The sequence below is a fragment of the Branchiostoma lanceolatum genome, chromosome 5, assembly GCF_035083965.1.
Source record: "Branchiostoma lanceolatum isolate klBraLanc5 chromosome 5, klBraLanc5.hap2, whole genome shotgun sequence".
Taxonomy (NCBI): domain Eukaryota; kingdom Metazoa; phylum Chordata; class Leptocardii; order Amphioxiformes; family Branchiostomatidae; genus Branchiostoma; species Branchiostoma lanceolatum.
In genome coordinates, this window is record NC_089726.1 from 8,607,686 (window position 1) to 8,635,191 (window position 27,506).

A 27,506-nucleotide genomic window follows, 5' to 3' on the forward strand; every position below is an offset into this window, starting at 1 on the left:
TGTCTCATATCCGGTCCTTCCAGGTACCAGTACTGAAAACAGATAAACAAACAGGTCACATTTCTGCAGCGCTACGCACGATGGGTAACAGGTCCGGCCACTTGGGAGGTCGAAGGTTAACTTATATCAGCTTGTCGAGCGTCTCTTCCGGGTGTACCGAGTACCAAGCCGAGTATCCAAGTTTGGGTCTTTCATGTCGTCACATAACAGGTACGTAAGTGACGTTACACTATATGCTGCACGCCCATATGTCTGGGCAAGGCTGTGAAGTCAAACTAGTTTCGTCAGGACCGTGAGGACAGGTAGCGTTCTCAGTGACCTGTCTCGCCCGGTGACGGCAAGGTGTATCCAGGTTGCGTCAGTTCAGGACGTGTTCTCAGTTTACGAGGACACCGTCCACAATGTGCGTGGTCCGCACTATGGCATTGGGATCGTTTAAAGCCAAACTTCCTGAATTATATTTGTTTATCAGGGTGCAGTCCTGACGAAAGAGGAACAAGGGTGCAAAACTTGATGATCCCAAAGGTGTGTGTTAGTCAATTGATAAATGGGAAAGGGGGCACCGGAAATACGCACTGGTGGGTCGCTTATTGATCCGATGGACTATTAAACTTTCAGTTTTACGTTGTCCTGACTTCAGGCTGTAACATGGAGGGAGAACAGGCTGGGGACGAGGACGGTGTCTTTCCAGAACGAACACAAGACGAGACCACTGTCACTCAAGATGGCAACGACGCCACTCAGGGTGACAGTAGGCCACGGGTAAGAACTTTTATTGTAGAATGTCGGTATCAGGACAACTCGGCACTAAGTTAATCAGGATATTACTCGACATCGTAAACCTGTCATACAAAAAGACGTTGATAGAACGTGTTACTGAGATCTGGGTTGAGAACAGGGGCCAGACATGCCTGTAACGATTCCAAACTTTCCAAGACAGGTCGAAATGCCAAGTTCAGATAGCACTGCCTGGAACTAGGTCACAGGCAATGTGCCAGCTTGTCACTTCTAGTCGTCCTTAATACCAGGTTTCAGAGGTGGCTGGAAAGAGTAGAAATTCGCCAAATAGACAGATCACATGCCAGGCAGAGGAAACAAGCTGTACTTTCCGGCCAACTAACTCCTATGGTTTGTTATCTGTCTATCTGGTCAATTTCTATTCTTTCTAGCCACATCTGGAGCCGGCCTGGTAGAGGCAATAAAATAGTAGCAATAATCAGAAGCGGTAGACATTCGTGAATGGTTTGTATTTGTCTCTATGCATTTAAATAAAGTTAGCTCTAATTGTTGTGATTCCAGGTACATTCCTTCAGAACACCTTCTTACGAGAGAGCCGTGCACGGAGGGCAAGAGGAGGAAGACGAAAACACAGGTACAACAAGAAGTGATTTTACACGACCTTTATGACAGCCACTGTTATGTCCCTGTCAAGTCCAATTATTTATATAACGTTAAAGTGTTTAACGTTTCTTTCAAATGGCTATGGAAGTATTAGAAACGTCATGTTTTGTTGGTTTTTTTGCTTATTTGTTTGCACGTTAAAGATATAAATGCAAAACAATGAAATATGAATGAGATATAACAGTGTAAGAGAGGCCAAAAGCTTATGCTTATGTAAAGGCCTTCCTTTATCAACTTATAACAATCTAAATAATTCAATCAAACAAAAGAAATAAGATGGGTAGTAAATAAATGAAGCAATATAGTGAGAACATAGTACAAGTCGAACATCCATTACTATTGTTTTATCTGGATACATCATCTTGCCCAATATAACTAGATTAAGTCCAAATATATCCAACGGAAATCCATTTGAAATATCTCAGAGCATTTATGTATCTATATCTGTAAAATTTTGCCCAATCAGCTGCAGCTTTTTATGACCTGTTGTATGTTTATTGTAATTTTCAGAGAACAGTGGAATCAATGTGCCCCAGCAGACCACCCTGGACATCACGTTTTCCCGACTGACGTATTCTTCCGTCACCCTGACTGTTCTTGGAGCCGATAATTTCATTCTACAGTACCGAAAGAGTGGCACTGTAGAATGGTGGGAGGTTCAACACACAGGTATGTACGACACACCTAATCTCCAAGCAGATGTTGGGTGGAAGATTGAAACGTTTTCTGATCGCCTGGGTTTTCTGACAGCCCTTCACAATAAGTCAAGCCAAGGAGGTCTATATAACCTCCTTGGTCAAGCTGAGGGTTGTGGCAGTCAGGGAAGCCCGGCCAGTCAGAAACAATTTTCTACCCCCAACATCTGCTTGGAAAGTACGAAACGTCATCAGTCAGTCCAGCAAGTGAAATCTGTCTTGAAGTTTATACAATGTTGTCGAACATCTGCTTCTTCAAGTGCTTTAGAAACGCACACCCCCATTCCACAAGATTTCCCTCTGATCGCACTACGACCTAGAATTTGAAATATCGCGCAACAAATTTCATAAATAAAAAACGATTTTTTAACGCTTTGTATGTCTTGTTATCTTTTCAGTCATACATTTTGTATGATATTCCAATTATAAAATCAAAAGTTACACAAATCAAATTTAGGTCGAAGCGAGGTCGCAGCGCGATCGCCGACAAGTAAAATGGGTTTTGGGCACACCCAACAAGAAATTAAACTCTTTGTCTTTGTCACTTTACACCTTACCGCCCAATGACTGCGAAAAAAAAGATTTTGAAGGTTCCATGTGTGTTTTTGGACTGTAATATTTGTCAATAGTCAAGTTGCATTATGATTGTGGCCTACTGACAGAAAAATGACTTGTTTCCAATGTTTGTATCCATGTGCGTGCACCCAGGGTCTAGTAACGTCCGACTACAGAACCTGGAACCTGACGTCACGTATAGAGTACGAGCAGCGCGCAGGCGTGAAGGCGACACAGGGGAGAATATTTATTCTGAGGAGGCATCCTTCAGGACGCTCAGCAACGGTAAATGTCCGAAATTAGAGACGATTGTTTACTGCACAGCATTTCAGCTGCACACATAGTATTTCTTGTATTCAAGTAACAGTAACGACGTACATAAACTCTCAATGGTACGTGCTGTACAAACAGTCCTAGGAGGATAAGAAGAAAATTTTCATAATCAAGCTCGCAACTGTTGCCAATCTTGAATACATCATACCTTTTCGCTTGAATAAATAGAATTACTGTCATCATATCAAGGTTTAAGCTTACGGTGTCAAAAATATAACAATTTTCAGTCTTTTCTGTCCGTTTTTTTTTTCAGATCGTCTTGGCGTAGTACACCTTCAGTACTCACCTTCAAGATCGCGGCCAGTCTCCTACAGGCTCTGTCTGGACTACATCAGTAAGAACCTGACAAAGGAAGACTTCCAGAGACTCAAGTTCGTGTGTAAACCCCACCTGCACCTGGCTGAGTACGAGCGTGTGACCAACGGCAGGGAACTGTTCGCCGAACTGGACAGGAAGGGCGTCATATCTGAGGACAACGTCTGCGAGTTAAAAACCACGTGTAGAGACTTGCGTCTAACAGTGCCGTTAGGGACGTTGAAGAGATACGAGCGGGACTGGGGCCTGTCCGTCGCGACGGACGCAGCAGACCTTACCACGGACGCTGAGCCCGAGCTCTTACCAGAGGAGCTGGCGGAGCGCGAGGATGCTGCTGAGGGGGTCGTACCACTGCCAGCTGTCGAAAACGAGCCTCCCGTCGTCCCTGTCGTCCCTCCTGCCGCCCCTGTACCAGTGGACCCACAACCTGTTCCCAGTGCGCCCACTGTTCTGGGCGTGGTCCTCTTGTCGTTTCTTTCTGCTGTCGTGGTTGTCTGTTCCGTCTTCCTTATAGGGCGCTTCCTTCCCGAGGAGGAACGTCTGAGAAGTGTCTTAGGAGTTCCGAGAGGTACGTTAGTCGTTACTCTAACTACACCCCCTTTTCTACTAGAGGCTTTTACCACTGAGCGACGAAAGATTTGACAGATCGCGAGTGTCATAGATAAAGATAAATCATGATTTACATCTTTCATCATATCAAACTATCTGATGTGTTACGCCGAAGGGCGGTTATAACGGCTATATAGATACAAATACAGGTACAGAAATGAAGGGTAACATACGTAAATCCAACTTTGGTCGCTGTACGGTCGCTTAGTGATCGTCGTCAAGTGGAAAGGGGGCCTAAAGAATCATGTAGAACTATTCGTTTGAAATGTGTTTTCTTTACAATCTGAGTACTTCTATAAATCTTCACTTTCCTCACCGATGTAAGTAATTTTGATAAAACCACGCACCCATATCTCATGCAATTCCAGGTATCGGCATACCCTTCAGTGAAGTGCCCTATCCGACGCCCTATTTCACCGGCCACGAGGACTACCTCAGCAAGTTGCAGCTGGAGCACGATAGGTTCTCCTCCAGATGGTACGGGCCAATGAAAAGCCACACTTTAGTCCAGGTAAGACTTCTTGATTTTAACTTGTATTGAGTCGTTAAACATCTTTAGAATAAAAGTAAAGGCATGCCATAAACCCAAATAAAAGATCTAGATAGCAATGGATACACTGTAAAATTCAGATAAGTATAATTACAAACATTTGAAAATGAAAATGGGGAGAGGTGAGAAGATAAAAAGGCACACTCAAGGCGTTGTTTAAAGATACAATGTACCTAGTAGGAATGGCATCTTGGTTGGCGCTGCACCCGTCTTTCGGAAGGGACGTAAGATGGGGGTCCCGTGTTCTAGGAGGTGCCTCCAGCACGTAAAGGAGAAGGGCTAGCAACCCCTCCCTGTAAATATATACCCTGCTGCTGAAACAGCAAGGAAACTTGCCAACCTTTGAAACTCTAGGTGAACAGCAACAATAGAGAAGATGTACATGCCTCTACGTACTGTACAACACGCATTTGTAGACATAACACCGCGTCTTGTCTCTCCTCCAGGTGTTGACGGGTCTCCCCGGGTACGGTAAGACTGAGATCGCGATCCAGTACGCGCTGCAGTCCTACCACCAGGGCAGGTTCCGGGGAGGCATCTTCTGGCTCACCTGCTCCTCCAGGCAACGGCTCAACGTCGGGCTGGAGAAAATGGTAGGCCTATTTGAAACGTTGTCCTCTTAACTTGCTTTTTCATATGTAGCGGTGCCGAATACGGTCAAGTCAAGCTTTCTCAGTTACTAACGCAAGATAGTGGATGCTACTGGAAACGTCTGAACGTTTTCAAATCTATCCAGTTGCTTGAGTAAATCTTTGTACCTTGCTAACCGGATGTCTAAGCTTCATCGACGTAATAATCAAACCTTGGAATAATTATCTATGAAATCAAGGAGGTTAAAACAGGATGAAATAACGCAAATCAATAGATTTACTTGTTACAAACCTAAGGACTCAATGTATAGACCTTTCGAAATATCCATTTCCACTTGCAGAAAACTTGTTTGTCATTTTTACCGAACCAAGCCATATTCATTGTTTACGTTTATTTTTTGTCCGTTACGTTAGATGGCCAATATCGGCCTCTCGCTGGAACTAAAAGACTACACCCACGAGAACATCCTTCGGGTCGTGACGAAATGGTTGTGGACCAACCACAACTGGATGTTAGTCCTGAACGGCGTGCGCAGCCCCGACCTGGTCCGGGAGTACTTCCCTTCCCTGCCGAAGGGCGGGCACATCATCATCGCCTCCGACTACACGGACTGGAAACGCGTTTGGGACGGCACGGTGACTGCAGTGTACGACGTCACCGGCTTGAACCAATCAGAAGCCGAGCTGTTCCTGATCCGACGCCGTTGGGACCTCACTCTCCTAGAGGCCGCATCCAAACGTACAGAACTGAAAGGGTCGAAATCGGAAGAATATCAAGCGTTACAGACTCTTGTAGGAAAAGATGGATTCGACGGACTGCCGCTAGCGTTAGAAAAAGCTGGTGCCTACATGAGGTACAACAAGTACTCGTTCACGCGATATCTAGAGCTGTACCGAAGGAAAACGACGGGCCTTCTGGGCGAAGAACATGGCGATCTACCGATCAACGTGAAAAGCAGCATGCTGCTCAGCGCTGAGAAGGTACAGAAGGACCACCCGGCGGCAATCCAGTTGCTGGAGATCTGCTCCCTTCTCGACCTGGCCATTCCGGAGTGGATTTTCGTGCGCGCGGCGGTGAATCTGACTGACTCCAGACTCAGAGACGAGCTGCTAGGAGGAGAGAATAGCTCCTCTGTGTCGGAGATAGAGATATCCGACAACCTAAACACGATTTTGATGAGGCTAGAGAGGTACTCTTTGATCAAAAGGCACCAAGGAGAAGAAACGGGCGAGATGCTGGTAGAGGAAGACGAGGACATTCAAAGGGAAAAGATGTACTTCACTATCCCAAGACTATTACAGACTGTTGTTCGATCTGATCTCAAGGAAAAGCCACAGAAGATGACCCTGGCTCTGAGTAACGGCATCCGAATCTTGAAGGCGATTTTCCCCAACGCCACGTCCGTGTCTCTTGGAATGTTCGTGTCCTTCAACGATCGCGACAAACACATCAAGTACAACTCCATCGTCACGAACACGCTCATCGTCGGGCAGACCGTCTCCGAAGTCGTCCGGAAATTCCCGAGGAAGAAAACGAGTACAGCCGACACCGAGACGTGCTCGAGGAAGGAGGACTGCCTGCAGCAGATCGAAGACCCGACTCCCCTGTTCAACGCTGTCGGGATGTACCTTAGAAGGGACGGGCAGTCGGAGCAGGCTTTGGAGATCTTTCAACTGGCAGTGCGCGCTACCGAGGCTCTGAACAGAGAAGACAAGTATCAACTGGCAATCGGTAGGTGATATGCAACAAAGACGTACAATAGATGAATGCCCCGCATGTGCCACAAAGCGGCACGCAATGACAGAGGTGTCTTGCTGAAATTTATTAGATTAACTCTGGGAAATGATTGTTGTCATTTTCAGATGTATTTTTTCGACATATCAAGTATCCTGATCATATGAGCTTTTGCGACACAGGGGCTTAGAATATATATGCATATGCAGGGCTCGAAATTCATCTTTGGGAATAGGTGCACTGGTGCACCCAACTCAAAAAATTGGGTGCACAGAAAGAATATTGGGTGCACCAGATAAAATAAAGTTGAATGTTCTTCAGAACATAATTACAAAGTTTAACGCTGCTGCCTTTCTTAAGAATTTTCAAAATTTCAAACAAATAATACATTAAATAAAGTACAGCAAAAAACTAGAAAGGCCGTCATTTGCCCCTGAGCAAATACAGCATGTTTAGCCATACTCCTCCCCATGCAAGAAGTGGGCTGTCCCAAAATAACACCTGGGCAAATGGAAAGATGAACTGCATGTAGAAAGGCAACATTTGCGAGAGCATTATACTTCGACAATCTCCCTCCTGATGCATAAATGGACTGTTCCAAAATCACCCGTACAAAAACTCTCTCTACAAGTTCTGCGAGACCCCAAGAGCTTCTTACTGCAAAGGCTTGCGTGTGTTCCTGCAATATGACCTCAGGTAACCTAAATAGAACAGTGTTCTTTGGCCAGTAGCAAATGGAATGCGGGGATCCTTAGATAGAACATGGATTCCTTGGCCAGCAGCAAATAGAACATGGAACGTGGATACCACTTTTGGCCTGTTTTGGGTCTGAAAATGGGTCCAAAAGTCCCCAAAATGAAGCATTCTGAAGTGATGTACACCAGAAATGTGATTGAAGTCCTGTAGGGACATGTTCAAGGCACCCTTGTACTGAATTTCAGGTCACTTGCTTGCAATACCAGGGCACAGGAGCCCAAAATATAAAAATTGTCTAAAAATGCCCCAAAAAACCTGCATAAAAATGTTTTTAAGGCCTGTTTCGAAAGAAATGAAAAATCGCATAAGGGTATTTGCCATCTTTACCTACATGCCAAATTTCAGGTCGTTTGGCCCAAAAATGACGGAGTAGATTCCATTTGAAGATTTGGCAGGAGAAGAAGAACGTGAACAAAAACAATATGTTGAGCCATACTAGGTATGGCTAAACATAAATATCATGCTGTTTTTTATACTTACATTTCAAGAATATTCTGTATACTAGTGTACAATAGTACCTTAACCCCATAGGCTACAAAAATATATAGGTGCACCAGTGCACCCACAGTCAAAAATTAGGTGCACAGCTCCAATTTTGGGTGCACTGGGTGCACATGCACCCACTATTTCGAGCCCTGATATGCGTGTTCATCAAAATGAGTACTTTTAGGACATGCTAGCTACTTGCTAAAATGACAGGGCATTGACAACCAAAAGTTTAAATTTAAAACGTCTTACCTTAAATGGTCAGATTTAAGGTCATACGTATACGTTTGATATTCGACGATATTGCGCCGTCTATCCTAAATGTTTCTTATCATTGTGCATTGGTTTTAATTCAATGGCAACACTGCGACTTCCAATGAAGGTATCTTGTATCTTGGAAACAGAGTCACTGATTTGCTTGTCTTTCTCTTCAGCGAAACGGTACCTTGGTAAGGCGTATTTTGAGCTGCTGGAGCTGGACAAATCTGAGCAGGAGTTTAAGGAGTCCCTGAGACTGATCAGAGAGCTGTATCCCCAGGACCATGTTGAAGTCGCTTGTGGTAAGAATAGCGTGCTGTTTACATAGATAACCAACCCTCTGCTGTCTACATTTTATTACTTGTGCGTTACGACAGCTGAAGTGTTATACGCCATCTGGTGTTTTACGCCGGTGGTTATACCGGCTATACAAACACAGATACAGATGTTACCATAATGTTATTTTCATTCAATTATACCATATCTTTTCTTCCATACACCTTCACTTTTCTCCTACATATTTTGATTTTGAAGTCTTTTACTGTCCTTCATTTGACATTTGCTGCCTTTTTCAATTGAATGAATTGTGGGACAATTGTGTAACGTACGTTTTCATGCGTGTTTATTATTCAGGTATCCAAGCTGTAGCGCGTGCTCGGCAGAGGCGGAACTTAACTGAGATGGGCGAAGATTACGTCACGGAAACGGAGAGGATGCTACAGACAGCCCTCAGGTTGAAGAAAGCCTTCTACGAGAAGCGTAACATTTCCAATCACTACATGATCGCTGTTGGTGAGTTGCTTCTGTTAACAGTTTATCCATTTGTATCCATGTATACTGATAGCGAACATTGCCTTTCCAAATAACCATTAAGTAGTGATAATGCTTTTAGAATCGTGTACCTAATACTTTTTTTTAACATATTCGTACAATGTTGGTATTCCGAATTCCATGTTTTGATATTTGATGCCCTGCTATGTGATTTTGTGTGGGTATGCCACGGGGTATGCTTTTTGCGATGGCCTATAGCAAAATGAACAGTATTTCATTCTACATTTAAAGTATTAGAATAGAACAGATTCATACATTCGTATTTTAGAAATATTTTGGTTGTTTTCCAGCCTACAATAACCTCGGCGCGCTCTACCAGGACCTCGGTCGTCTGGAGGAGTCGGAACAACTCATCAAAGCCAGTCTGAAGATGAAGCGGACAGTGTTTGGCGAGGAGCACATCAGCGTCGCCATTGGTAAGAGTACTGTTCATCTTTACTGTACATCAGTCTCATTTTCTACATCATACATGTATACAAACATCATATATATACACCTACAGGCGTAGGTGTATATGTCGTAGGATTCTTTTGCCGTACGGATTTCAGCAAGGCCTATGACAGAACCGACTTTCGACAACCTATTGCGTCCCAAAATAGCTAAAATTTGTGCGACACATCCACAACTGTCCCAAGACTGTTCTCGATTCGCTGTAGTAAACCTATCGTGTGACATATGTGTTATACTGTTAACCTAAGATTCATTTCTGATATGATAGAACATCTGTTTTGTCCGCAGTACTGAACAAGCTGGCGAGAAACTACCTTCTCGGTGACCACCGTAACCTGACGGAAGCCGCCCGTCTGACCAAAATGTCTCTGGAGCTGAAGAAGAAGGTCCTCCCACAGAGGCACAGGGCGTGCCAACTAGGTGGGTTCTAATCTCCGAGCAGATCGTAACATGTCCTTGCTGCTCTGTTTTTCAGCTAGTTTCCCTGTTAGTGAGCCAGATATTGTTACGAATTTTTGATGGGTTTTGTCTGCGAGTTGAATATTTTCCAGGGACAAATTCAAATATGTGATCATTTCCTGTCGAGTCAAATGCTTAGTACGCATTATGAAATACTCACCATCAGTAGCATACCCTTGACTTTCAGCAGACTTGAATATTTGATATATTGGGTTTTGGTTGTTGAATGCGGTAACAGTGATATAAGGTAGCAGAATGTCATAACTTCATGTTTCATTGCCAAATTGTCTTAATTACAAACATACATCTATATCCATATTCACATTTCCAGCCCTCTACTTTCTTGTACGGATCTACAAAGAGATGGGACAGGAAGCTACAGCCGGGGAGTATCTAAAGGAACTGATGGAGTACGACCAGAACAACGAGTTCGTACAGAAACTGGAGGACAATACCTCGAATTTCTACGAACGTAAGTTGCCTGGAATTTTTGCCCTTCCTACTTATTTGTATCGGTATTTTCCATCGCACGTGTCCAGTGTTTTTGTGAAGATGTGTTTGACAGTGATATTTAATTTCCTTTTTTCACATTTCCTTTTTGTGTGTGTTACTTTTGCAGTTTATCCACATGATTGGACAGTGTGGCTATGACGACACGTTCCGGACAAGATTATCCAGTACTTTTTCATTTTTATCTGATTTATTTGCGCTTAAGCCTGGAATAATGTAACGTTATCAGTTACGTTACATAAAAGTGTGTTTTTGTACTGTGTAAATAGGCAGAAGTGATGACCAAATGATGTCATACTTTTGAATAATGATATTTTAGTTTTATGTATCCCTACAAAAATTAGACAGATATCTAAGTTTATATGTTGTGTGCAATATATCTACTACTGAAGCAGTTGAAATATATCGTGTCAGAAGATTTGTTTTCCTAGCCAGTCATTCTACAGTCCAATGTGTTGATTTGTAAAACAAATTCAGTATATATTACTGGTATTTCTTTTATGGATGGAGTGGAAAATGTCTTAGTGACTTTGATCCTTGTTTTCGCGTTCCTCTGCTTGCATTGTAATTGTTTATGTGTATGTTTAGCAGTCTAGAATTGATAAGAGGTCTGCCTATGTTTTGTTGCTTTGTGTTTTTTTCGCATCCACAAACGTGACACTTTTGTTTGTATTTTTCTGTGTCTGGTTGGAAGTGAATTGGAAAGTTTTAAGGAGTCTTTTATCTATGCAAATAAACTACTTGACGACGAAATACAGTTTCTTACATAGTCCTCCCACACAGATTTATTAGTGAACGACTTGAATTAATAAAGACGTAAATCACGCAGTCGACATGATCAACAATTGCTTAAACTATGACTTGACTCTCAGTGAAGATAAGTAGTCTCATCATGCCCAGCTGATGCTTTGTAGGTCCTTCACTCCGACATTGATGCTAGTAATCTGGAGCTCCTGAAATATGAAAAATAACATGATGCATATTCACTTGGAAAATTTGATAAGAAATTGATTGATACAACACGAGCATAGGGACATTCGTAAGATAGTTTACATGTAACTATAGATACACAAAAGTAGATACAATGATTTAAAAATATTGATAACAAGGTATGTCAATATGGCCTTAACTACCGTCAACACTACATTCACTTACATCGAAATATTCTCTGACGTACTAACCTATTTGCACACTGTAACGACTGTCTATTCTTCAAACATGATGAATTTATATATAGAATTGAATTATGTACAGTTCAGCGAAGAGAAATATGAAAGAAAATAAGGAAAATTAAAGATATTGACTTGAACAAAAGTGACATGGGTTCAGATAAAACAAGAGGACTGGTGAACAGCACAGATCAAAAACCAACGTTCAAGGATTTTTACCTTCGTTGTTGAGTCGAAGGTGAAGCTGCTATGCGCGAACCCGTTGATCATGACGGAAGATGCCGAACTAAGACCGAACACCCGAATAGTGCCGAACGTTAACGAGTCGATGCCTCGGTAGCCGTCGTTTCGTACGACGGCCTGTAGTCCATTCTGCTCGTGTGAGAAATGTGATGGTTATTATAATTTAGAAAAAATCTTTATCATCAACAACAACGTAACATTCCACTCCAGTTTGTGATCAAAAGAACCAAATGCAGTAAAAGACATAAGGCATCAACTGTCAAGGAAAATCTAAACGCAAACATAAAATTCTGTAAAGATTCAACAAATTAGTATTGCATAGGATGATAGTACTCTTACTCAGTGAAACCTACAATTTGGGGTTCACTTGTATCTAGATGCTTGACCATGAATGTTACTTACATTGTCAGCAACGTATTCAGACAGGAAGTAGTTGCCGTTTGCATAGGTATCTGAAAGGTGTAGAAAAGCTTTATTATCAAGCATATGTGTCTGCACATAACCACGAAAACATCACTGTTAGAATCCTTATTGCATTGGTATCAAGAAATTGCAACCTATACACTTGATTTGATTGTTATGGTTTCAAATATAACGTTCATTGTAAAACTTTTTTTTCAATTGGAAACGGATACCGTCTACTAACGTCTAGAGTTTCTACTAACGTCTAGAGTTGGAGTCTTCATGCTGCTAGAATTTATTCATTGGTCACGACATAACAAGACCCGAAAGGCACTTCAAGATCACAGCTTACATGAACAATAGAGGAAAGGATTGTCTTTCTACCTAACAAGCTCTACTCACTGAGAGTGAAGACTAGTAACCGGCCCAATAGGAGAGGCAGGGGTTACGACGACTGCTCGGAAACATTCCCTACTAGTATTACAGTCTGAATCTGCCGCACTAACCTATGGAGTCTCCGTCGTCCCAGAACAGTGTCCCGCTGGCGGGGATGTGGCTATCCGCTCCCAGAGCAACTATCAGGCCCATGGGTAGTGTCCGGCTGTGGGCGGGAAAGGTATTACATCATCATGGACGATATCCAGCAAACGGAGTTGGCGTTTGATATACTCGTACATACGAGAATACAGAATCAAATGTCAAATGCGAACTTTGAAAGCAGGAGCAAAAGATCTCACTGACCACTTGCATGTTTCTTAACGTAAACTTGCGGCCCTGGTGTAGTACATATAGGACTGGTCAGGTTTTCTAACTACTCGGGAATCTGAAAACGCGCAATGTTTTATGAACCTAACCAGTCCTACATGTACCTTCTTAGCACCCCCAGTACGGTCTACGTTGAGAAACATGCAAGGTGAGTGATATCATGCTCCTTCTTTACAGATCCTTTGCTATCATATCAGGGCCACAAAAGAGACGCCTACCTGACGGTGGTTGTCCTGGCGGGTTCCTGGGTTGGTATGACGTGTCCTCCGCGCACGTGGATGGGGATGTAGTCATTAGGTGCGTTTAACGTCACATACGTCATCTGCTGGGAGGGGGGCAGCTCGGCACCCTAGGGTTGGGGCACAAATAAGAGGTTGTTTATGAACATAATTCAAAATGAATGTGGTGGTGTGATGGACAACAGTCTTAACACAGAGCAGAGGCACTCGCCCCTCCCATAATCCGTAAATATGATGATGATATAAAGCCTTCATACATAACGTATGGTAATGGTCGATTTCGACATACAGGTAATAAGATACACAATGCTTAAGTTACTCAAGCAATTAAATAAGTTTTGTAAACGGCCATTCACAGGTTTGTCCCTTTTCATATCTAGAACAATTGAATGCCATTGCTAGTAAGTTTAGCCCTAAATCCCAGTTGAAATTTTCAATCAATCAATAAATACAGTTCTTGTAACGTAAGCTGTGCTTACCGTGTAGTAGTCGTACCAGCGAGCTTTTGGGAAGTAGGCATCAACCGATGTCATCCCCTGTGGGTATAAAAGTAAGCGACTGTCGTTAGACTTCAAGTAATTTTACTTTCATGACATGTATATATAAGAGCCATACCAGTTAAGACGACGGTGCATGGGGACTTTGCTGGAAATCCTCAAGTTTTGGTAGTGAAACATTAAAACATAAACTTCATTGCACATTAATTGTAGAAGGTGCAATGTATGCCTTGTATGGTATCTTCTGCTACATAACAACCATAATGTAATGATACTAATTTATCTTACAAAAGATTATGTAGTATTGGATTTAGGAATTTTTCATATATTTTCCTACATGGTCATGGAGTCGACAGGATGGTCGTCATTTATATAATGAAACCACAACATCAGCATCCGCAGCATGTGGTACTTACCTCATCGAGAACAGGTGAGAAGAGCAGGGCCGGACCCCACAGGAACTGTCTGTCGATGGCGTGAGTCTCTAGGTCACTCGTAAACCTGTAGGAGATAAATATGATCTTTAGATCGTGTTTTTTCAACGGTATCTGTAGTACAACAAACAATACCTGCCTCATGGATACGTACTAACAATCTAAGTACGCCTCGAAGGTAGAGCAGTTTTCAGTTTTTAAACCATTTGACACAAAGACATACTCGTGCAGCAGCGGCCTGACGACAGTAGCGCCCTCTGTGTGCGCCTGGTGGAACAGCAGGTACAGGTACGGGTTGAGGGTGTAGCGGACCAGGAGCACCTCCCGGCTGATACGGGCGAACTCCGCGTCCCACGCGCCGGGGTCTTGTTCCTGGGGGAGAAAGGAAAGGTGGGCTTAATCTCCAAGCAGATGCAGCAGTTGGGTTTGTTTTGAGCGTATTTGGCGATATTCTGCCCTACTGCTACACTCGCTTGGATGTTAAAGTGGGCTTAGTCTCTGTCATCATCGTTACATCAGTGCAGGGTTTGAATTACAAGCAGCAAAAATAAAGCTGTAATCAACCTCATCTGATGTGAATTTGTAAGAATTACTACACCAGCATATCATTTCATGATAAATGCACATAGAGAAATAACTGCTGTCCCCTGGCTTCGTTAAACCAAGGAGGTTTAAACAACCAACGATTATTCATTTCATGGTTTCGTTTATATCAGCTATTAACACTTGTTATGCTAGTTTCAGCACCAAGGACAGATACGGTGTCATGACACAGTATTGTTACCGCACAGTTTCGCTATGAGATCTCATACTTTATATTCAGCAACAAGCAATTTTCCAGCTATATGTATTCTGAGCAGTTATTATCCGTTCTTCAAGAGGACAAATGATAGAACTCAACACTGGTAAAAAACGACTCTCATTAGCAAGCATCATCAACGATAAATGAGACTTATTCATAGCTAATTGAGTCTACGACACACACACTTAAACGAAATACACTACATTTCAGACTGTTCATTTCATAATATTTCACGAAATGAGTTGCATATGAAGACCACTAAAATCTATCCGAAATTCTCTAAGCTTACACACAAGGAAAAGACCATTCTTCTTTTAACTACCAAAACCCCACAAATTATAGAAAAGGTGGGACATTACGTCTTCCATTGTTTACAAAAGAGAAGTCAAACCCTTCACTAGTTATAGACAATTACGTTTGTTTAGTCCAGTCCAGTCGCTTTCATACCTATTTTGTACCCTGTTGTTTTATGTATGTTGTTTGCAATTAGCCTTCGGGCAGGAATTTGCAATAAACTTGTTTTTAATGTACAAGTAATTTTTGGGTACCCTGTAGCCTATGCCGTTGTGGTTCCTGGCGAATGGGTAGAATGCGCCGAGCTGCATCCAGCGGTTACACTGCTCATAGTTCGCGTCTCCGTTAAACCCGCAGATGTCAGCACCGCTCTGAGATATACATGGACAATCAATGGATTTAAAAAAAAATTGACTCGTGACTTAATGTAAGAGTTTAAACACAAAGAGAGGATCCGGATTATAAACACAGTGAAGAAACGTAGAGTACTTACGTATGGAATACCGAAGAGACTGAATTCCAGCATCCCTGTATCGATGAAGATACATGCTTACGTGAAATAGGGTCCCGTTTTATATCAGCTAATGTTGTGAGATTAGAATGATGATTCTAAAACATACAGCTCAATGACTATGTATACAAATATCTACGAACGCAAAAATGATATACCAAAATACGGATGAAGGTCGCGCTGAAATGGCAGCAACAACTTGAAATAAACCTAGATGTTTCCGTTATATCCCCCGTGCCTTTCGAAACCTGTAGTATCGAGTGCTACATACAGTGCGTTAATTGTCACTTACCGACGATGGAGTTCTTGAGGTTGGACCACTGGCTGTAGTTATCTCCCAGCCAGTGGGCGGCGTACTTGCCGGACCCCGGGAAGGTGGAGCGTGACACCACGAAGGCACGCTTGCCGGACGCCTCCTCGACAGCCCTGTGGTACAATGAAATCAACACCTCTTTTATTCTATGGAGTTTTAGTTGTCAAAAGAGAGAAAAGAATAAAGAAGAAGTTAGAGATTCTATACGACTCCTTGGCTTGCTGTAGAAAAATAGTAGAAATTGGCCTGGTGAGCTGGAAACATTTGCAAGAGGAGTTAGCCAGCCAAGGTTGCCACTGCATATGCGTAACTCCTTGGTCGGCTAACTCGTCCAGCAAATTGTTAACTTGTTCAGCCTATTTGGCCCATTTCTACTATTTTTACAGCAAACAAAGGAGTCTGGTAAATAGAGACTACGTTTCTGGGGAAATTTGTACACTGGTAGAGCTAGAGACGACTTTTGTTTTGTTCTTTGTGACATCCACCCAAAAGCGTTCTAGACATTGTCATTTCCATTGGTGATCAAAACGTATTCATGAATCCATTACGTTGTCATGACTGCTGGAGTTGTAGTAATTTCTTTCTGTCATATAAGCAAAAAGGAATAACTTTAATCCATAAAGACTCCTTTGGCAAGTGATCTGATTAATCTAAAGATACAACACAAGCGTCTAAAACATCGGAGGGTACAAAAGTAGAACCCGTACTGGAATGATGGCGGTGACTGGGCCCAGCCGAACAGGCTGTGCGTGTCGTACATGTTCCCGATGTGCGTCTTAAAGTCCGGACACAGCGTCTTATCCGCCAAGTCTCCCCAGATCTCTGCAGGTGGGCAGATAGAAGAATAACTGTGTCATTTCAGGAAAAGGTAAGACTGATTGACATTGTTAGAACGAACACTGCAAATGGATTGACGAAATAACGCACTAGAAAAACTAAGTACTCATTAATGCTTATGTGCGCACAAATGGTCACAGCTTAATTAAGATCGAAGGAGAACAAACCTTTGCCACATTGATTGGTCTGTTAGTGACAACTTTATCTTACGGAGATCTGGATATAAGATATATGCCCCTTATTTCAAGTGACATCGTCTTTCCAAGCAAGGCACGTCGTAGGTTGACTGTTCTGATATTTGAGTCAACCATCTTTGCTAAGTCCAATTCTCGCCCAAGTCTCAAGGCCGTGAGTTACTTACTCGGTAGGAAAGGAGGCTGGTTGATGTTGTTCTGGTCACAGCCGACTAGCGAACCTGTTCCGAAGTTGGCTGGCTCGTTCATGTCCTGAAAGAAAGCGGATACCAACTTAATTAATCAGCTACCCATATTCATGGCAGATTCCACTTGATATGATGTTAAGATTGACTACGGTCAAAGATGACATTTTCAACAGCTATGTACAAAAGGTAATGAAAAACACAATTTAAGCATACATTGACACATGTAACTAACGGGTAGATAAAAACATGCATGTTACTCCTGGTGTTTTGCGGGCACAAACTATATATAGACGTGAACGTATGATTAATACTAGTAATAAAAGAGAAGAATGAGTTATCTCATTCGAGTGTGTATGTTCCAGAGCGCTACTGACATGGTAGTTTGACGGTATACTGTAGATGCAAAACCTAAGAAGCTACATACGGAAGAGCTTGTCTCCGAACTGCATTGATCTTTTTTATGCTTGAGTCACCGGACCTCAGCTTAGTGGCTGTCCTATTTAGTCCGCTGACATGCGGCACTGAGGTAGCTGATGATATTGGTCTGGATTGTACGTCTGTCCTTGTGTTGAGAGTTACAATGTCTTGTTGCATGAAGATCCAAAGCTCTAAATCCGGCTTTCATGAATTATCTGTAGACTGGTGCGTTACGCTGAAGGGCGGATATACCGGCTACTAGTATATAGATACAGATACAGATATACAGATACAGATCTCGTTGAACGATTATAACATGTACAGCTAAAAAGAGAGACTCACGATCCACAGTCCGTCGTACGGAATGACGCCGTAGAACTCCTTACAGAGGGTGATCCAGTAGTCGTGGCAGGTCGGGCTGGTGTAGTCGGGGAACACAGACGCGCCTGGAGGCCAGACCTGATAAGGAATGATGGCAAAACGGTCACAAAAGACACACACACACAATCTAGTATCCATAGTCTGTGGCACGTTTGTTGCTATCCCTGTGTAGCAATGTTTGAACACGTTTGGTAGACTTGAGCTGATGAACAGGAGTGCATACTCATGTATGCAGAAAACACGAAAAACGAAGTCATATCATGTCGAATCACGTCATATCATACCATATCATGGTCTTCGGATAAGAGGCAATATATTGCCTATGAGACCCACTTCTTATGCTAGTGCTCAGAGCTTATATTGAGAGTTTATGTTGGGTTGGGCGTGTAAGTCATGAAGGGGGAAAGTAGAACTGTGTTATGTTATGTTGTGTTACTGTAACTTTTTCTGTGTAAACTTCCGACTCTTTTACCTTGCCCAGTGCAGGCGTGCGACCGTCTGATTCGTTGATCCAGACACCCATTTCCTGGCCCAGGTCATACGGACGGTAGTTGGACCTTTCGGTCGTGATGCACGGGTCCTAGAATGAGACAAACACACAAATCTATATAAATGCCCTCTCCAGCCTAACTACTACATCTGGAACCAACGATTCAGGGACAAGGTCCCTGGGAAAAGCATGCACTTTACACCACTTTCCTCACTTCACCCAGGTGTACAAAATGGGTACCTGACTTCGGTTAGAGAGGCAAAAGCGATGGAAGGAGAGGGATGGGCTCTGCCTTCCGATACCATGCCCTAGACACAGCAGACAACAACCTACTGTGCCCCTATGGCCACAATTAAGTCTATGGGACTACGTATACCTTAATTGCATTTACACATAATAGTTTTGTGTTTTTGACGATAAAAACTATGTGATATGGTAGCATGTATTCCAGTTACAACTAAAACCGTAATGTTCTGGTTTGTCGTTGGTTTTTGCCTCGGTTTGGCCGGAGTGACGTACCAGGATGGTGACGAAGTGCATGCCGTGGTCGGTCCTCAGCCGCCGGACGTAGTCAGGGTAACCGGCATACGTCACGGGGTCATAGGTGAAGTCCATCTGCTCGTCCATGTAGTCGATGTCACCGAACTGTACGTCCTGCGAGTTGAACGAAAAGAAAATAGAAGTCCAGTGTTTACAATCATTCCGTACATCAAACGTATTAAAATATACTGTTATTTGTATTGGTTGGAAGAAGAATCCCACCGCTGCCACCAATGTGAGTGAGAAATATCGTCGTTCCCTATAGCCTGACTAAATCAGGCTTCTAGCAGCCCTTCAACTAGTCGGGTCCCTAGTCTCGGAGGCCCATCAGCGAGAGATTGCGCAACACAGGCTAACCTTCTCCGTATCTGAACTAAAATCTTGACATGAAACAAGGTACTTTGATACACATGTACAGTCAAACCTGTCTCCAGAGACAACTTGATGGACTTGAAGAAACTGTACACACAGTTCCTCCAGTGCACAGACGTAAACAATAGACATGATCCTTAATGTCTAGGGTCCCAAGGGGGAATAATCTAGGTGAACACCAAACCCACAATGGCCAGGTAGTCCTTACACAGAGGTGGTCAATATTACGTGTTCGACTAGCACTGTACAGACATTCTGAAAACGTTCTTCAGGTCATCGTTCTGCCAAGACTCTCACTCACATGAGGGATGTCGTACGCGCGGATCCTGTCGATAGTGTCGCTGACAGTGGCGAGACTGTTGTAACCATAACGGGACAGCTGGAATCCCAGGGACCAGTATGGCGGCATGAACGGACGTCCGATCGCCTAAGACGGTAAAAAAATATGTATTTCAAACTTCGTGTTAATTGTACAATAGTCACGTATACAGCAAGACAATAGAAAAGAAATCACCAGAATAGAGGCGTCGATATTACTAGTAATCTTTGTGATGTCTATAAATGGTAAAAGAAAAAGACTAGCATCGTTAAGAGCTTTGCTGTACCATCTAGCAATACATGCCCGTATTCATTACTAATGCAAAACGTTTAATGACGACATCAATACGTGAAATACTCAGGCTTTTCCTCTGTTTCTTTAGAATGAGAGAGACCATGGTTGTTAAAGAGGCACGGTACTATTGCTGATCACATATAGGTATTAAGTACACTTCGCAAGTTTGTTACAAGTAATGAAAAGGAATTCAGAGGACACATTGGGAAATTAAGGTAGGATGAAGATAAAACATCTTCAGTCCGGATAATGGCGCCCGTACCTCTGTGTACTGCTCCACGACGTTCTCCGGAGTCGGGCCCAGGAACATGTATAAGTCCAGCACACCTCCGATGGTTCTGTAGATCATCGCAGGCGCAGGGGTCAAGGTCACATCTGAGGTCACAAAAAGAACGATCTAGTTGACAATTTGCTTCTAAAGTTCAAGTTCAATTCATCTAAGTTTGATGATGCCGTTCCAGTTGAAGTCGATCTTGGAGTTACCTCATTCTCTTTGCGAGTAACATGCTACATTTCAACATGACATATAAGTTCACCGTCACAATTAGTCACACAGAACATAAGAATTCTAATTTGGTCAAATTCTACAATTGTGTCCGCAAGGTTAGTATTACAAGTAGGGAGAAAACAGCATCACAGAATGTTCTAACGTAACTGCTTTGAAGGCTATATATGAGTTTAAAAGATTCTACGGAACCTTGCGCGGCGCTGTTAAGGATGAGTACACCGTGTGCGTTATTCTCTTCCTCCACGTTCATGTAGAACGGGTGGACGCCGTACAGGTTCCCCTTGTACTGCAATCAGGAATGTCAAAATCATATCAATATTTCGACGCTTTATTACTGTGGTATTGAAATATATGCCTTGCTTTCATAAATATTCAAAAATAATCAACAATATGGCATGCTGAACACGGTTTGTAAAACAATACTGTAAATATTAATATTGTGTTAAGTGTAAGAATGCAAATACTTTGCCAAATAGTGAATTGTGAATCATACCTTGTCACCCATCATTGTAAATGTACTGTGACATATATGTATACTTTCAATGGATTAGTATAAGGAACAAATAAATCCTTTAACATGTTCAAATAGACGTTCTGGTGGCTGTGTTACACGAAGCGTTTTACGTAACAACGAACTCACGTTACAAACATGAGACTGTACCGGTACTTGTACAGATAGCAACATTAAACACAGGCGTCACGTCCGCCATTACCGCCGCCTTATCAATGTCAAATATTGAATTCCGGACACCGACCACGTAACTCCCACCACATGCCTTTTAGTGAAAACGTGTCCACTGATAAGCACGTGAGAAATACAAATGTTATCGTCACATATTCTTGGTGGGTAAGGAGGCTATTCCAACACAAAGCGAGATATGATAAGGGTCTATATTTCTTTAGTATCAAATGCAGAATATGTTCCAAGCAATCTTTTCTTAAAGTGTGATGAGTACGTATACGTCTGTTAGCAAAAGACGATGTCATTGGTAAATGAGCCAAAATAAACTGGCTGTAATGCTTCAATCAGTCGTAATAGGTATTGTTGCAAATAAAACTAGAAGTTTTATTGCAGTACCATAGAAAACCGATAGTGGGCCCATATTCAAACCCGTCCTTTGTTTTATTGACACCCATCCACTTACCAAATAGTATAAAGATCCATCCACAGCTTCTCGCTGTCCACAAACCGACAAACCCACCGATACACAAACAGACGGCACACATAACCTTGTTTAGGAGGGTAATAATCATAAACCCAACACTTGCCGCTAGGGTAGGGGCTAACCTGTACAAATATACCCTGCTACTGAAACAGCGAGAAAACTTGCTGCCCTGTGTGCCACTAGGCACTACAAGGTCTAAAACACCACCTTCACCACCACCAACAATAACAACAACAAACAGTTCCTACCGCTGGCGGCTGGTCCCGTGAGTACATGCCCCATGTCTGGTAGTTCATGTCGTGCTGGTACGTCTTGTGCTCGTGCTCGCCGAACCCGTACACCTTCACGGACGGCAGCTTGGTGGCGATCTGTAGGAACTGGTCCTCGAACACCAGGCCTCCCATGGAAGTGTCGAAACTGCATGAGTACGATGTAAGAGTAACATGTAACGTTATCTGAATGAAAGTTCATCTGTGAAGACATTGTAGAGATTTTACTCGCTATAAGGACCAGAGTCACCAGAGGACTGGTGCTTGTTGGTAAGCGCTTTACTTTGTGTGCAGAAATAGCTATACTATCTCTAGAATATAACGTTATTGCTGTAAGAATAAACATTTAAGCACGCAAAAACCGCACAGATGGCTTGGTGACGAACTTCAAGAAATGAAAATACGAGCACGCAAAGAAAGAACTTGATATTTGTGACAAAATATCAACCATGTTGGGGGGACGTGTCGAAAGCGGCAATGCCTGTATCAGATTGGTGTTAATTAGTATCTTAGATGAAGCTTCCCAAATTAGTAGTAATAAACACGGTGTTTATTAACACGGCCGTCGAATTTTCAAGAAAATTACCATTTAAACGTCGTGACCAACTTTGCCAGATAGTACATTCAGCACCAAGGACAGCTTGTACAACAGCAGATCTTAGGTAGTCATGGTCGTTTTTCCCTTTTACACAAAAAGGAATAGATGAACAATTCGCTATTTAAGTCAACTTACAGCGTAGCACCAGTGTCTGTGCGAGTGATGTTGAAGTTGAATGTGGGGTCGTTGGTCCAGGTAAAGTTGTACAGAGCTGTGTTCAACGGTTTAACAGGTGTACCGATGGGTAAGGGCACCTCGAAACGGTTGTTGTTGGGGTCATAGAACTGAAAAATAGACAGACATTCAAAGTTATAGAAACAGAATGTTTATAGAGTAGTGGTGCAATCGTCCAGGTTCTCTCCCCTTATTGTAACCCTAATTGGTAACATTAGGATTGACCAATGACTTTTAGGCGATCCATAACGTTAGGATTGACCGATGAGTTTTAGGCGATCCCTAGGCTGGATTTCATATTCTGAGATGAGGAATATCTTTTACCAGACGATAAAGGTGCCAACGCTTCGGAGGTATTCGCTAGTTGTTATGAATAACATTGAATGGAATGCACCATGAATCTAGTAACACCAAGTGTTGAAACATTCTAAAAAGACACTGAAGAGAAAAGTAAAGTGGTACCTTGAAGCGAATCCTGTAGTCGGACTGGTACTCGACCAGGAACGCCAGCGGGTCCACCTCCCCGCCGAACATCGCGTTCCCCCCGACCCGCTTCAGACTGAAGAGGAGGCCGTTGGGCAGATCCACGGGCGCCCCCACCGCCTACATGTAGACAAAGGTTACACGTCACACAAAAGCGCGCAGGGTCTATTTCTATGCTACTACCCTTGTTAAAACTAACTGTAAACATTCTTTACCTTGGCATTTTGGAGCTGGACGTTACAGGTAAGGGTTTTTTCCATTTTTATTTTGTAAGAAAAAAAGACTTTTAGCCATGTTTGGGGTATCTGTTGCACTTTAGAAGAGTGCTGTATTGATGTGGTTATTTCTTGTGCAAAGGTATAAAAGGTTACCATGGTCAGATACTATCATGTTAGCAACAATTTCTGCCGTATAGAAATAGCACAAGATCGTTACTTTAGACCCTGTCATTGTGAGTTTTTGATGGAATAAATCTCAGATACTGAGATAGGCGACTTCTGACAGATTTCTCTTACATGGTTTCCATGTACTAGCTAGTATTTTGATTGGAGGCATAATAAGGTTCCTTTGCCCACCTGGTAGCCGCGGTCTGGCGGGAAATAGCAGCGGGGCACGCCGGGAAGGCTGGCGGCGCCCATGATGCATCCGCGGTCCGCGCACTTGATGGGGTTGAGCCCCTCGGGAGAACAGTCCACCCTGTACGTCTCCTCCCCGCCCACGTCCTCAAACGTGCCGTTGTAGAAACACCAGGGAGTGTTGGGGACCGAGCTCTCGCACCTGGTGTATTCATCAAGCGTTAAAGGAAAGCAACACAAAAACATTGAAAATCCTATTATGTTAAACAAGTAAAAACTTTGGGGTATATTCATAGTACGTGCATACTAGGCTTTTCAATTGTGTTGCTTTCATTTAAGTTTATCAAGGTAGACCTGGTTTAGTCGTGTGTTGTTTGCGGAGCTTAATTCATGTGTATATTTTGTAATATTGCAGAGTAGAGTAGAGTAGATTCTTCAGCCAGGTAAGAATTCTGGTTTTCAGTTTGGGCCACTCTTCAATGAATAGACCGATCCTGTCGAACACCATATCGAACGAATAGAAGACCGATAGAACCCCCTGTTCTATTTAGCCCACCTCCGTCAAAAACAGCGTTGGCGGGGCAGAAATGGCGCGTGTAAAGCAGGGTACGTATATCTGGGACAGGTTTTCCACTGTATTGGTTGAATGCATGCTCAGAACAAAAACGAATTTAAAAAGAAAATAGATCGGGCACTCAAGGGGAGGAAGCTTGAACCACATGCTGACTTACTACAAAGTCCGCTAGCGCAGAGTTTTGTATCTTCAGTTACTGGTGTGTGAAACTGGTTAACTTGAAAGTGAACAGGGAAGTAAAAAGGATGCATTTTAATTCTTAGTTACTAAATACCATGCAGCTGTTATGCATGTAGTCAATACAGTGGGAACCCTGTCACAGATATATGAACCCTGTTTTACACGTGCATCGCCTGCTTCTCAGAAACTGGGCGCTGATGCCCACCGACAAGGGAAAGCTATGCGGCGCATACCGCTTTAACATTGACCGAAAACATTACGCTCTCACCGCAACTACACCTACCTCCTCCTTAAACAACTCTACCCGGTGGATACAGCCCTCAACAAAGAAGACATAGCATTCTTATTTGGCCTGCTCTGAAAGGGTTTCAGTGCCACAAAAGCTAAACCGAAGTCAGTGGCATTATTTTCAACCTTGCCGCGGCGGCCATGTTTGGTCCGTCAAGTCCTGTTTTTGACGGAGGTGTTCGAAATCGAACAGGGGGCGTGGCTTTGGGATCGGTCTATTATAAACGGATGCTGAATTGTGTGCGGCTATGTCATTTATGTTACCGTAATTGTAAAGGTCTGCAGTACTGCAGGAACATTAGTGAGTGCAGTTATGCGTCTGCTAGTTGCCTTTCATAATGAATGAATAACCAAACACACCAGATGCAGCCCAAAGCCTGACAGTTGCCTTGCGTCGCACCGCCACCAGGGTAGCAGTCGATACGGTTGGACTCGACGATATCGGTGGGACAAACGCCATTGTTGCCTCCAGGACCCACCACTGAAATTTGACATGGGGTACGATGAAATAGCTGTCGCTGAAATTAGATACTGTATTATTTTCATAGGAAATTCGCCAGTTTGGTCATGTCAGTTACATCTGCCTGGCAGTAATAGTCATTTTCAGGATAAGGCAATGTTGAAACTTGTTCAAGTATTCTAAATTCTAATAGAATTCACGATATTCATGACGAAATTTATTTGGTTCACTTCATCAGTGAAGGACACTGGAGGTGAAGCTCCTTATGGTTACCAACTATGTTTTGGATGAAATGGTGAAACGAAAGTGATCTAAGAAAATATAGGGTATTTAGGACCATAGTAACAACGCTTAACGGAATGGCTGAGATTTCAAGATTTCAAAACTCCGTTCTGAAACATTTTGGAGTGTGGTCGAACTTAATAAAGATTTCCTTCTCAGCGCCTGAATGCTTTGCAGACAAGTTATGAGAATAGGAGTGAAATCGCTGTTTTAAAGCGATTGAAAAGTTTCAGAACGGTCGAATATGTACTTACGGCATAGTTGACAAAAGACGGAACCTTACCTATGCCCGACCCGCCAGTCTGGTTGTAGAAGCACCACGGCGGACCATCGTACGACGCCGGGCACCAGAAGCAGCCCTTCTGCTCACAGCTCTGCTGGTTCGAGCCGTGTTCGGGGTGACAGTCGACCCGCTGCGACTCGGGGATGACGCTTTCCACGGCGGAGCAGCTGTAGTCCCCGTGACCGCCGCCGCTAGTACTGCCGCCCGGCACGACCACGTTCGGGTCGAAGAAGCACCAGGGCGTGTTGGGGGTGGTGGCGGGACACCAGACGCAGCCTTTAGCTGCGCAGCTGCCCTCGTTGGAGCCGTGCTCGGGATGACAGTCCAACCGCTGGTGCTCGGGGATGCAGGACGGGCAGATGCTGTTGTCGCACGACCCGGGCGCGGGCGTGTTTGAAGCGGAGGAGTCGTCAAAGAAGCACCAGGGCGGGCCTTGGTAAGACGACTCGCACCACATGCATCCTCTAGCCGCGCAGGTAGCTTCGGTGGAGCCGTGCTCGGGGTGGCAGTCTCGCCGTTGGCTCTCGGGGACGGTGGAAGGACAGGTCTGGGCGGTGTAGCCCAGCGCCCCTGCCAAAAGCGTCGTCAACACCGTCAGTTTGAGTAACACCATTCTGAGTGAAAGGTGGCGGTAGCTCTTGCAAATGCTTCCAACTGAGAAGACTGCACGCACGGCCTTCGGTGTTATTATAGGCCGAGGAGGAAGTTACATCATGTTTGCACATTTCATGGCATCACCTCGTCTTATCAGACGAAGGCCGTTATACAGCTAGCAACGGCTATTTTTACCGTACAAATGTGCAACGTACAACGTTTGTTGAAATGGTGTTTTAAAGGTTTAGGTCACCAAAGTACAATGCACTAATTTCTTGCAGAAACAAAATGCCTGAGCTATTTCCGACAGTGTTGATCAATGTATAATAGGGTGTTTGCAATCTGTTATTGTTGATTTGATTATATGGATGACATATGATCATCTGGAAACCCCAAAACTAATGCGAGCGTGAGAATAAAAAAGTTAGGCCAAAAAAGAGTTGCCTTTATTATGAGATCTACGTTGTCAAGGTTGAAGGTTGAACGAATGACGAACACACATGGTATGGTATAGTGAATATAGATTCTTCACTTTCACTTCTTTACGTCTTCTTCTTTGACTTTGGAATTGGTTTTGGCGTTCTACGACACTAGCATAGTTTTCCAATATTTGTTTTTTTGGTGCAATTTACAGCATATAGTCAATAAGTTTGCAGCTTTGTACGATACAGAAGAGTCGAAAAGCTTTTTTGGATACGGACGAAAATTGATGCGCGCGCAGATGCTATCATCATGAGTCAAAAGACAACACATGTGGAAGGTCTCTGGAACTCGTTCGGCTCATCTCAATACAGTTTGTGGAATTTTACTGGTTTGTGTGTCATCCAGGTTAGCTTGT

At 43.3% G+C, this 27,506-nt stretch overlaps 2 protein-coding genes across 2 annotated transcripts; one reads left to right on the forward strand and one right to left on the reverse strand.

The window, feature by feature from the left end:
- The first annotated feature begins 53 nt into the window (after positions 1–53).
- Positions 54–11,286, forward strand: LOC136434837 (uncharacterized). The gene is made up of 15 exons (XM_066427910.1): positions 54–210; positions 641–762; positions 1,300–1,372; positions 1,912–2,070; positions 2,805–2,936; positions 3,238–3,867; positions 4,277–4,419; positions 4,905–5,051; positions 5,463–6,780; positions 8,460–8,585; positions 8,917–9,075; positions 9,405–9,530; positions 9,853–9,984; positions 10,355–10,495; positions 10,643–11,286. The coding sequence occupies exons 1-15, from the start codon at positions 81–83 to the stop codon at positions 10,672–10,674; spliced, it is 3,570 nt and encodes a 1,189-aa protein (XP_066284007.1). The 5' UTR covers positions 54–80; the 3' UTR covers positions 10,675–11,286.
- LOC136434838 (lysosomal alpha-glucosidase-like) lies at positions 11,287–26,755 on the reverse strand. The gene is made up of 25 exons (XM_066427911.1): positions 26,075–26,755; positions 25,410–25,530; positions 24,008–24,209; positions 23,412–23,552; positions 22,911–23,059; positions 22,157–22,325; positions 20,932–21,028; positions 20,497–20,609; positions 19,923–20,048; positions 19,229–19,363; positions 18,692–18,799; positions 18,181–18,297; positions 17,401–17,485; positions 16,910–17,024; positions 16,182–16,315; positions 15,872–15,906; positions 15,633–15,749; positions 14,506–14,654; positions 14,265–14,349; positions 13,831–13,887; positions 13,331–13,461; positions 12,854–12,948; positions 12,348–12,397; positions 11,922–12,074; positions 11,287–11,486 (listed from the first exon to the last, which is right to left on the reverse strand). Exons 1-25 carry the CDS (start codon positions 26,685–26,687, stop codon positions 11,424–11,426), a joined length of 3,360 nt encoding a protein of 1,119 aa, XP_066284008.1. The 5' UTR covers positions 26,688–26,755; the 3' UTR covers positions 11,287–11,423.
- Between the last annotated feature and the right edge of the window lie 751 nt (positions 26,756–27,506).

Coding starts and splice junctions, on each gene's coding strand:
- LOC136434838 (XM_066427911.1), bottom strand. CDS start 26,687: ATGGTGTTACTCAAACTGACGGTGTTGACGACGCTTTTGGCAGGGGCG. Junction 25,531..26,074: donor GACTGGCGGGTCGGGCATAG/GTAAGGTTCCGT, acceptor GTCAAATTTCAG/TGGTGGGTCCTGGAGGCAAC. Junction 24,210..25,409: donor CAGGCTTTGGGCTGCATCTG/GTGTGTTTGGTT, acceptor TGAATACACCAG/GTGCGAGAGCTCGGTCCCCA.
- LOC136434837 (XM_066427910.1), top strand. CDS start 81: ATGGGTAACAGGTCCGGCCACTTGGGAGGTCGAAGGTTAACTTATATC. Junction 4,420..4,904: donor AAAGCCACACTTTAGTCCAG/GTAAGACTTCTT, acceptor TCTCTCCTCCAG/GTGTTGACGGGTCTCCCCGG. Junction 9,985..10,354: donor GCACAGGGCGTGCCAACTAG/GTGGGTTCTAAT, acceptor TCACATTTCCAG/CCCTCTACTTTCTTGTACGG.